Genomic DNA, 11657 nt, shown 5'->3' on the forward strand with positions numbered 1-11657 from the left:
TGGCAAAGCACGAAAACAGCTCAGGAAGCAATGACCAGAAGCCAGTAATCCTATCACACTGTTTAACTAGCACTTCTGGGCTGTCTTGAATTGCTTTCTGCCAGCTCAACTCAATTCAGAATAGCTAAGGGGCAGGTGCTGTCTCGAGATCCCAAGCTGGACGTTTGAAACACCCTCAGCGTGGGGAGTCTGCATGCTAGGCTCAAGTTTACAGGGAGCTCTCAGTGATCTTCAAATCCGATTAAACCCTGCACTTGTCTGATCAGTGCTTTTAAGGATTTCCCATCGGGGTTAATTCCTCTGTTTTAGCTCCATACCCGACCAAACTTTAAGAGAGACACTGAAAGGAGACAGGCTTATTAGCCACTTGTGCTTAATGGCTCCTTTCACCCCGTGGTTCCTTCCACAGCAGCCTTCCACTGCCTTTGATCTACAAATACCTTGAATATATATGGCATTTAACGTAGAAAGGTCTAAAGTGCCTGTGCAAGAAAGGGTGCGAAACGGAGGGGAACCGGAGTCAGAAGAAGGGTGGACGAGCCGGGAGGAGGGTCGGGGGGAACAGATGCGGGGGTGGGGATGTGGGGACGTGCAGAGATGCGGAGGGGGGTTTCTAAGGCGGGGGAGGGAGTGAGGCGGGGGGGTGCATGTGCATGTTTTGAGGAAGGAAAATCGGCGTCGTCCGAAACGGACGTGACTTTTCCAGCGGGGGAAGGTGCAGTCCGACCCCAGAAGCATGCAACCCGCCTTGGCCAGCCTTTACCCCGGCCGGGCAGGGGGCGCAGCGGATGCGGAGGCTGCGCCCCCTGCCCGGCCGGGATAAAGGCTGGCCAGGGCGGGTTGGGGACCGACGCGGATCCCCAGCCTGTTCCCGCATTGGCTCCCGTAAGTTCCCGCGTCATTTTTCTCCCCACACCCCGCTTTTCTCACTGGCAACCACAAGCCTCGATGGACGGGCGGGAGAAAGCACTGATGCTCTGAGAGGGTCTGGTGGTTTTTTGAGGGGTTGTTTTTGGGGGTTTTGGGTTTTTTTTTCCCCCAGCCCCCGGACCAACCACCAGGGATGTCTGGGATTCAACCCGAGGATGGTTCCCCTCCCTGCAGGAACTGGACGACCGGGTCGGAGCTAAACGAAACGCGGGAGGCTGTTTTAACCCCTTCCTCCGACTACGACGACGAGGAGTTCCTGCGATACCTCTGGAAGGAATATTTGCATCCCAAGGAGTACGAATGGGCGCTGATCGCGGGCTACATCGTCGTCTTCATCGTGGCTCTCGTCGGGAACGTCCTGGGTGAGTCGCGCTCCCCCAGAGTTCCCGTTCCCGCTTGCCGAGGTGGGGTTTGCACGGATGGTGGTTGGAAACCGGGGGTGGGTTTCGCTTCCCCCGCTGGAAACGCGGGTGTTTCCAGCCGCGGGGGAGAAAGTTACGGCTGCACGGAGGGTGTCTTTGCTGCGGGGCGCCGTGAAAACCGCTTCCCCCATGGGCTTGCGAGGGGCTGCCGGGCCTGGGCGGGTGCACCTCTCCGGGTGGAGAGGGACCGGCGGAGCGCACCGGAGGGACCCGGGGGGGGAGAGCGAGGGCTGCCGGCCGCCTCCCGTCCCTGTCCGCAGGGCCGAGGTGCTGAACCTTCCCCCCCCTCTCCCCGCCCTGCCCGCCCCGGCCGGCGGCTCCGCCTCTCAGCCCGCCCGGGAGGCTGCCGCCGCTCCCCCTCACAGCCCGGCCCGCTCGGCCAAGCCCGGCGCCGCGCTGAGAGCGCCAAACGCGGGGTGTTTTCTGAAGGACGGAGACGGGGGGCGCGGGTGCGGGGGGCGCGGGATAACGGCCGCGGGACGGCGCCCGCCCCGTGCGGGGGAGCGGCGGATGCTCCCCTCAGCAGCCGCGCCTCGGCGGCGCAACGGCGGCGCAACGGCAGCGCAACGGCCGCGCTCGCGGAGGTGCGGCGAGGGCGGGGCGGCGTCCGCGCGGGCTCTCATTGAGGGAAGCGCGGCGGGGCGGCGCCTGGGAGCCCGCCTCCGCCCCGCTCCCATTCATCCGTGAAGGAGGAGGCAGCGGGCGGGGGGGTTGGGGAGCGCTCGGCGGTGCGGCGGGGAGCCGAGGGCACGGGTGGGCGGCGGCGGCGGGAAGCGGGATGGTGTACGGGAACATGCGGGGGCGGTGCGGGGGAGCGGCGAGCGGGGTCCTGCCGTTGGGAGCCGCTCTCTCCCCTCCCCGCTCCCCCGGGCTGCCGCTGCCGCCAGCCGAGCGGGGCCGGGGGCGGCCGGGCCGGCCCCTCGCCGCGAATTCTCGCCGCGGGCTGTGGGAAAAGGCGCTTGTGCCCGTGTGGGGGGAGCGCTCGGCCCCGCCCGGCCGCGGGCTGCGGGGGGGGCGGGCGGACACGCGTGTCCGCGTCCACGCCGACCGCTGCTCCTTCCCGCCGCCGTGCCCTTTTAGTGTGCTGATGGCCGGGCGAGCGGCGAAGACGTTGGTCTGCAGCGGTCGTGCGTTTGTGAATGAGCGAGGATGCGGTGTGGCCGCCGGTCTCGCGCTTACGGCGGGAGAACCCACGTAGCGCGAGTCACGGCCGTTTGCATTTCTTTATTTACATGAGTGACATTTTCATGAACGGAGTGGCGCACTAGCGCCCAGCCCTGCCATACGGGTCTTTCATTCATGTTTCTGAGAAACATTTATGCATGTCAGGGCTGTCATCTGCAAAGCTCTCTCGGCTTCCCGAGGCAAGATGCAAATAACCCTGCAGCCAAAGGCAACATTTTGCAAGGCTTTTTTTTCCTTTTTCCTTTCCGCGGACTGATGATGCTATTTTAATTCGGGTTGTTTTTTTCTCTAGAATGGTGAGCTAACTGCCTGTAAACATCCAGTGTGCACGTTGGCGGAACCAGGGAGTTTTCAGCCAAAGAGGTTACGTTAGAGCTGTTCAGAAGCCTGAACATGTTTGCTCGGTCCATCGCTCGAGAGCCAGCCTGACAGGCAGGATAAAGATAACAGCCCTCGCAAAGAGGCTGTACTTTAAGCTAGGAAGAAAAGTGTCCTTCGTTCTGATCTTGAGCAAAGACGGTTTTAGAACTACCGTGTTTACTGTTTGCCGCCACCCGTTCTGTAAACAGGCTGTCCTCTCTCCTTTAAAGATTCAAGGTCAAATCTTCAGCTTTAGGGGCTCTCGCCCCGTTTACACCTTTCTCCCCTGAAGCCATGAGGAGAAAAGCTTTCCTCTCTGTGCACTTGCATATAGAGATGATATCGGTGGTGATGTAGAGCCGCTGCTCCCTGACATTGTGTACGTCATCTTTTTGCTTGGGATGGAAGCTGGCATTTGGCTGCCCACCCACCTTTCTTTTTTAGTGGACTGCTGCTGCCCGAGCTGTTTGCTCCTTAAACTGCCTTCGTGCATTACACAGACCTTGTACCCACCCAAACTGCTGCTTCTGTTTATGGGCGAGTTGTTTGTGGGATCTGCAGGTGCAGGTGCTCGTTAGCAGAACACTGTCTCATCTTCATGCAAGAAAGCTCGTGCTGTACTGATCGCAGGCTCACATGATCTTGAGGAGAGAAATGGATGTGATCTAATGCTCTTTCCAAAGATGTTTTTGTGAGACTTTTATTTGGCAGCCACTGAAAATCTAATACAGAACAGTGCACATTTTGAAGTCTCTGAGAAGCTAATTTTTCCTGCTTGAAAAATCCATATTCAAGGTTAATCTGGGATTTAGTCATGGACCTTCTTGAAGCAGAGCAGAAGTGGTTCTAAAGAGGGTTTTAGTGGCTAATGGTATTTTATGGGCAGTGCTGCTGGACTAGTGTTGCATGTGAAGTCTGTGCTTTGATTCTATTTTGTCCCTGTCCCAATCAGATAGCACTTAAGCAACCAGCAAAGATCCTTCCCTTCCCTATGTGGTACTGAAAAATTATATTTCTGCCTCTTATTTTGACTTGTGCATTCACATGGGATGAAGAGAGTCATTGTGTCCCAGCAATAACATCTGTGCAAGTGGAAGGCACAACACATCCCTCAGATATTAGTAATAAACTAGATAGAAGCATTCTGACAGTTAATTAGCAACCAAGGGTAGAATCAGAAGCTTGAACTTTGATTGACATCTACTGGGCTCTTGAATGAGCTGCATTGCAGGAATTCTACTTATAGTAGCATATAACAAGGTGTGCATCGCTATTTAGCTTTCAATTTAATTAGGAGAATTGACATACACTGTCCAAGCTGCTGCACAAACCAGCTAAAATGAAAACCATTAGCAAGTCTCTACGTTTGAATGCAAATTTCATTATTGCATTTGAGTGCTTCATGTCAATGATTCTCATGTGTGTCCACATTGGCTGCTCACAAGAGATTTCAGTGCAAGTCACTGAGAAGAAACAGATGATGTTTTTAGGACATATTTATATGAGCATTCAGAGAACCTGAAATTGGGATGATAACATCAGTATGCTCTGTCCTGTTTTCTTCTTCACTCAGTCACTGTTTATCACTAGAAGCAGAAAAGGTAGGTGTTGAGGATAAGGGCTTTCTGTTTTGCAAACAAGACCAAAAGATTTCTTTACCACTGCACAGCAGTGAAACTCTACCGCTTCTTGGCACAGCTAGTGCAAAACACAGGACTTCTTAATAGAGACTGTGTGTTGACTGTAGAGCAAATACCTTTCTTCTTTATTTGAAAACATTGCATTAAAAACATTGCTTAAAAATAGAAAACTAGATAAAGAAAGATATTTTTAGGATGCACGGAGGTCTCTGGTTACTGATGTGATCATTCCACACTAACCAGTTGCAGCAGTTAATAACTGGAATAAAACCCCAAGGGATTGGTAAGTAATGTACATACACTTAACTCCATTTATACAGGTAAAGAATGGGAATGATTCTCCTTTAAGCTGTTCATTCGCATGGGTCAGAACTTTTCTAATGAAATGGCTTCCCTCAGGGAACATGCATTCATCAAAATCAAGATGTACAGCAGAGGTCACTTGGTTTGATCAAAGACTCAACACAGAACAAGCAGCCTTCTGGTGTCCCACCAGCTGGGCTGCTGGGCCTCTTGGCAGCCCTCCCCAGAGCTGGCAGGAGCTGAGATACTGAGCACACACAACCTGCCAGAACCCAGCTTGAAAGTCCTCTGCAGTGTTGGCTTCCAAGGCTAAGAGACCATGCAAGACATCAGTGAGGGTTTTCAGAAACTTTCTTTACTCACACTATTTGGTGATACTTGTTTTTCTTTCCAACTCAGAATGAAAGCAAATTTAATTGACAGAGAATTACTCTTCTCTGGATAGCTCTGTTATTTATTATCTATTTTACAGTAACTGCTAGTTATGCTGAGATCTGTACAGAGCCCAACTGTGGTCCTTTCCTCAAAGAGTTCGTAGTCTGACTCATAGAGCTCAACAGCATTCATTTGATTTTTACTCATTGTAGTTTGATTTTTTTAGGGCTGGAGAAGAAAAGGTTTGTGTATAGTTCTAACACCAGAGTCCTAGCCAATGCCCATCAAAGGCAACTGTCTCAAATGCTGCTCTGTTATCATTTTAAAGGTATCTGGTGAATACTGAGGTCTATGCATACATGCCAAGTGTTGGTAGAATTGGATGAGTCATGTATTCTCTTAAATGGTGCCATGATCTTCATGACTTCTATTTGATTGCTGTAGATAAGCCATATTTCACTTAATCACAATTTTACGCTTAATTTTGTCCAGATGACTTGGGGAATCTGGCACCGAAATAGGCATGAGAATCATCTTTATCTGTCGGATGAATAAGAACAACAGTCACTTTATCATTTTTAAAAAGATACCACATCAGAAATGATACAATATTTATCCATTTCATCTACGTAAAATATAGAATGTATGAGCTCAATTTATGTATGAGTTCCAGTATCAACTGAAGTACTTTGGTGTTTGCATAATACGGGGAGTACTGGCAAGAAAGAGTCATGCACATCCTTGTGAGATACACAAAAAGCAGAAAAGCATTAAAAGATTAAGCTGATTGGAAATTATGCCATTTCCTTTCTAGATTCTTATCTCCAGATGGCGTAACTAGTTCCACTCTATAAGCTTTCTGACCAGAAAGACCAGAGTGGGGAGGCTGGGGGCAGCTCTGGTTTCTTTTACCAGAGGATGTCTTTTTGATGTACTCCTGATAAATGTGTGAAACTTTTAAAGAACTTATCCCATTTAATGTCATACATTCTCAAAGCTGTTGGAGTGATAGTTCTGAAGACCAGCTCTGCTATTTAGACCCAAAACAGGTACAACCTGTTAGGATGCACCTGCCTAAGTGCAACCTAGGCAGGATAAGCTGCCTAGTATTAATTTTATATTGTGAGCAGTGTTTGGGAAGAATCATCTGTCTATGGAAGAAGGAAAGTAACTCAGCAGAGCTATTCAGCAACTGCACAACTCTGAGACTGCTAAAAATAGTAGAGCCCTGTCTCCCAGGAGGTGAACAGAGACTAACGCATCTTCCCCTTAGGTCAGTGAAGTACTCTTCAGACAGAAGTGGCTTAGGGGCATTACCAAATAAAATGAAAGCTGTTGTCACTTCCTGCTTTAACTCACCATCTTTCAAAAACATGGAAGGTTTTGGAATGCTTCTTTGTTTCTAAAGTGTTGTTTACTTTCTGTGGTGCATGTCAGGTGAACCTTTTTTCTTTTTTCTTTTTTTTTTTTTGGACAGTAGTAGCTGATTTACTTACTGTACATCACACAAGTGGAATTTTTCAAAGAGCTTGAATAGACTGTTCCCTCGGGGAAGGAGAGGCAGGAGCTGAGGGCACCAGCAAGATTGACAGGGCAGTGTACTCACCAACACAGTCTCACAGTGTCTGAGCGCATGGTAGGTCTGGTGATGTTTACCAGGCTTCAGTGACCTCCAGCAATCATCAGACAGATCCATAGTCATGAAGCAGGACTGAGGTTAAGCCAGAAAGTCAAGCCAGTGGGTGAGGATTACAGTCAAAATCAGCAAGGCACAGGCATACTTGCAACGTGGTCATTGCCTAAGCGTGAGGACCTGAGCTTAAATGCAGCTCCCAGGCAAAGACGTGACCCCCAAAAGAGTTGTCTCACATCTTTCTCCAAAAACTCTGTTCCCAGCAGCCTCATCCCAGTTTACATGTTGCCCCATACCAGCGCTAGCCTCCAGCACAGGCAGCCAACCCATGGACAGGGGCAGAGGTTGCAGAGCCTGCGGGTGCACTCAGCCCTGGCAGAACTGTGCTCTGTCTTCTGGCTGCAGCGCGGTAAGACTGCAAGGATTTTAGCCCAGTTTGGGGAATACTATATTGGCAACGTGGATTCATGATATAGATTCAGAAGCTGTACACTATGCAAGATATTTGCTGTAGGAGTTCACTAGCACAGCAAATTGTATTTTCTTTGTGTAGTCTGAAGAAAACGCATTCTTACATTTTTACTTAGAAACAGACATGGACATGGAAGGGTTTTTCCCAGTGCAACTCTATTTTACACTGACTGACAGATGCATTTTGAAGCATATGGTTTCGGAGTTGCACAGCATTTCAGCTCTGGAGCATACCTTGATTTTAATGAGTCATGCAGGTTTAAATTGAATCATACTGAAGTGTGAAATCTTGTTATTGTAGTGTCATGTGCAGTATGACAGCTATATTTATGGTCCTTCCAACTCTACCATGAAGTTTGTGCAAGGAATTTGTAGGCTTTTTATTGTTACTATGGATAGAAAAATAAGAATATCAAACGTGATTATGAAATAACTGATCATTCATATAGCCAGCTCTGCAGAGATGACCAGGGTTGTCAGATAATTTTGTAATGATTTGTGTGTGTGCATGTGGCGGGACAATTTAAAACCAAACTGTCTGTGTTAATCAGTACAGTTAGCTCAGGAAACTGTGTGATAGTACCTTTCATTTTCTCCAGAGGTGACCAAACCTGGCATTTTTGGCAGTCTGTTTTTATAGTGTAGCTGATCTTCTGGCAATAACTCCCATTTCCTTCAGATTGTTAATTGTCTAAGATCATGAAATATGACTGAGTTAAAAAGTGAAACCTGTGCCAATTAGATGGTTGTGCTAGTACTCCCAATTGTAATCTGTAGAGATAAGCTTCCCGCAAGCAAAATTTAGTTCTTGTATTCTTCTCTAGCGCCATAATAATGAGGCAGTACCAAAAATGTAGGAGTGGATTGGAGAACATGAGTAAGCCACAAACCCCAACTCCTAAGTCCCTTTAAAAGCCCGAGTACAACAGAGTACTTGGTTGCTGGAAAACATCTCAGAAAATAACAGTGCCGCAAGTAAAACTAGTTGCTGTATATCTGTTTTATTTACGTAGACTCTCACTATCTTTTGTGGGAGACAGCTCCCCATTAGTACATTTCGGTGAAGCTGATACCCAACAAAATACTTTAAGATTTCATATGTTCAATGTTACGCAGGCATATTTCTTACAGTTTCAGTATTGTTCCTAGAGTTTTACTAGGAAAAAGTGATTGAACCTACACGTACGTACTTGTTTATGTGTGATACATAGGGAGCGTGAGCTAACCACCTGCTCCTTGTGTCATGCTTCCATGATTTTGTTCAAATTGGTTGACAGATTTGGTGTGTCGGGTTGATGAGGAGCTATGACCTCATTGGCAGGCTATGTAATTCCTTTGTGGGTGCAGCCCAGAATATTGTCCATCTTTTCAGCTGTCACATCACATATTGAAGGACAGTTCTTATCTTCTGGGCATTGTTACCAGCTGTAGGAATTTTTTCAATATTTCCTTTTTAATAAATATTGTATATAAAATGTATTTTCTTTGTGTCATTCTTTATATTACTTTTCAACATAAACCTGGTCGTATTTTGGATTCCTTTTTTCGGTTAAGATTAGTTACATAAGAAATGAAGTAATGTGTGAGCTTAATAGTGGGTAAGAGATGGACAGCCTAGGAAGTAGATATCATCTTCTTATTCACAGAAGAGGTCACTTTGTTTTAGATCTTTTGTTCTCACTGCTGATTTCAAAAACCCCTAATTAAATATACTCTGCAATTTAGTTAAAGTGCTTCTCACCCCTTAATCAAGATCAATAAAAGTTATTGAAAGACTCATGGAAAGCCTTCCTAAAACAAATAAAATAAGCTTAGTCTTAGACACCTAATTTTTAGACTCTTAAGTTAAAGCAGAAGAATTCTCAATCAGGAATTGTTCATAATGAAAGTAGTTTCAATGACAGCATATTTCCTTCCAACAGTATGCATTGATTCAGTGTTTTCACAAGGGCTCTAGGTCTCCCGAATCCCATTGAGTAGCCCATCTACTCAGCCTTCCTTTCAACATGATTGTGTTGCTCTACATCCCACCACCCAGACCTTGATTCACAGTAGATAGTGGCATCACCAGAAAAGGCCAAGGGGGAGAAGGCCGCATGAAGAACCAATTCACTGCCAGATGGAAACAATTTTTGTGCGGGGTAGGAGGTAGAGAATAGATAATGTGTTACTCAGATCTATTTAACATGTTTTTAATCACTGTTTGTGATTAACACTGTGTTGTGAAGGAGTAAAGCTCTTCTGGAGATGTTGATGACCAGTGCTTATAATCACAGCATTGCTGCCAAATGACTGCTGATGGCCATATGATGATATTTTAATCAAACAATTGTGATACTGAATTACCAAAGTAAAATAAAATCATTGAAGCTTAGTATAATGGGAAAGAAAACAATAATTCTTTCCTTACATCCATCTGTGATTTATTACTCACCAAAAATGAGATAAGAGGTAGTGTCAATTTATAGAAGGAAATGTCAGGTATTGCTGGTTATGGAAATTATGTTTCTGTTTTGGCCAGGAAGTCACACTGGAAGATGACCCACCGAATAATAGGTTGACAAGACTGCTGGAGTGTTAAGGAAATTATTTAGGGTTGACATGTAAAAAAACAAATTGACAACTGAACCAGCCGTCCACCAGCGGAAGGACTACAGCACAACATTTAATATGCTCAAGACAGCGTAAAACTTCCAGGAGGCAAGCAGCTGCATTTTATACCAGCTGGAGCCTTTGTATTGTTTTCATATTCAGCTTAAGATACAATGAGCTATGCTAATTGAATAGATAGCATTGCACCCTCTAATTAAAATGCTCCAGGACACTAAACCAAGGGGGATTAAATCTGTACATGAAAAATACCAATCTTGCTGTACTGCCATATTTGAGAGGGTATTTTTTCTTCAGGAATATAATAAGGTATATGAAGATTTCTTGATGGACTTCTAATAGCACCTGTCTCAAATTTTTAACTTTCATTTGAATTTGTGATGTTTAGTCCTTCCTGGGACTTGCCTGAGAGACTTTTTTGGGGGTGGGAGACTGTGAGTGTTTGGAGGGTGGGTTCTGAAACAAGCGTCGTTAGCGCAGAACTGTCCTGGCTCGGGGAAAGCCGCCACCGATTTTTCCAAACTCAAGCTAGTTTCCGAGCCTTCACTGACACTGCGTGGCAGACGGAGGAACAGCAAGCGTTTTGCTTAAAGCTCTTGATTCTGACGGCAGGAAATGAAAACAGCAGTGAAGCGAAGGAATTACGAGAGTCGGATTACTTAATAACCATTAGAAAAATAACAGCTCTTTGTGAAAGCTAGCCTGCATGTTTTAATTTGCTGTTATTAACTGTAACTTTGAGTGTTTTTATAAAATCAAAGCAAAAATACAGAAAATAATAAAATACACTGGGCAGGTAATTAGGTTCCAGTAGAGTTCTAGCAGTTGGGGAAACTGTGCACAGTAGGAGCACGTTTCTGAGTCACATTTCTCACATTTCTCTCCTGCCTCTTTTTTTTTTTTTTTTTAAATTTTGATCTTCTTTTCCAAATGCCTGTGTTAATACCTTTTTTCCACTTTCTTCTTCTCTCCCGTTTATAGCTGGGAACATCAAAGGTTGCATTAAAGATTTGCATATAATGTTAAATCAAGGCTTTATTCAGAGCTATTTTTAATATTTCACAGATTTTTCAGTGGAGGTCTGAAGAGCTCAGTTTGGGCCCGTACATTGTGCCCTAGCCAAACAGGCGTCCTGTTAACTCTGTGGTGTCTCCCAAGTTTTTTAGGAAGGCTGGTGCTGGCCTCATCTCTATTTTATGATTTTGGAGTACTTTTTGTTAAAATACACTCCCAGCTGAGACTCTTTACTACCTTTCTCATCCTTGCTCCTCTTCCCCAAGCTGAGTGGAAAGCCGCAGCTCTCTGCTGTTTCAGTCTGGGTAGGCAGATGGCATTTCCCACTCCACAGAGCTTCCTTTCTAGCATGTTTCTTTAGGGTTTATATGGGAGCTGAGTGCCTCCACTTCTCTGTAGAACCACTGAGATGAAAATATACAAAATTCTTTTGTTCTAATACTTAGCTAGTTATATTATATTTAGTGGCATAGTCAAACTATTTTGCACATCTATAAAATAATAGTTTTTTAACACAGGCTAGAGGGTCCCTTCCCATGATCTGCTAGATCACTGGGATATCAATGGAGCTGTTGTCCAAGACTACCGAATAACCTTGTACTGTAGTAGACTCAGAAAGACATCGAGTCTGGAAAGTATATATTGAACTAAATTTCTGTCATTTTTACCATTCTGTCCTATTCAAATAACTCATAGTAAATCCTCGCAGCTCAG

General features: G+C 46.1%; 1 protein-coding gene across 1 annotated transcript in view; it reads left to right on the plus strand.

The window, feature by feature from the left end:
- Nucleotides 1-922: 922 nt before the first annotated feature.
- HCRTR2 (hypocretin receptor 2) overlaps nucleotides 923-11657 on the plus strand; it is a 37041-nt gene continuing 26306 nt past the window's right edge. Inside the window, exon 1 of the mRNA XM_075086994.1 lies at nucleotides 923-1292. Coding sequence (XP_074943095.1) covers nucleotides 1064-1292 — 229 coding nt within the window. The 5' untranslated portion in view covers nucleotides 923-1063. The remainder of the gene's footprint in view (nucleotides 1293-11657) is intronic.

The sequence above is a fragment of the Phalacrocorax aristotelis genome, chromosome 3, assembly GCF_949628215.1.
Source record: "Phalacrocorax aristotelis chromosome 3, bGulAri2.1, whole genome shotgun sequence".
In the NCBI taxonomy this organism is placed as follows: Eukaryota; Metazoa; Chordata; class Aves; order Suliformes; family Phalacrocoracidae; genus Phalacrocorax; species Phalacrocorax aristotelis.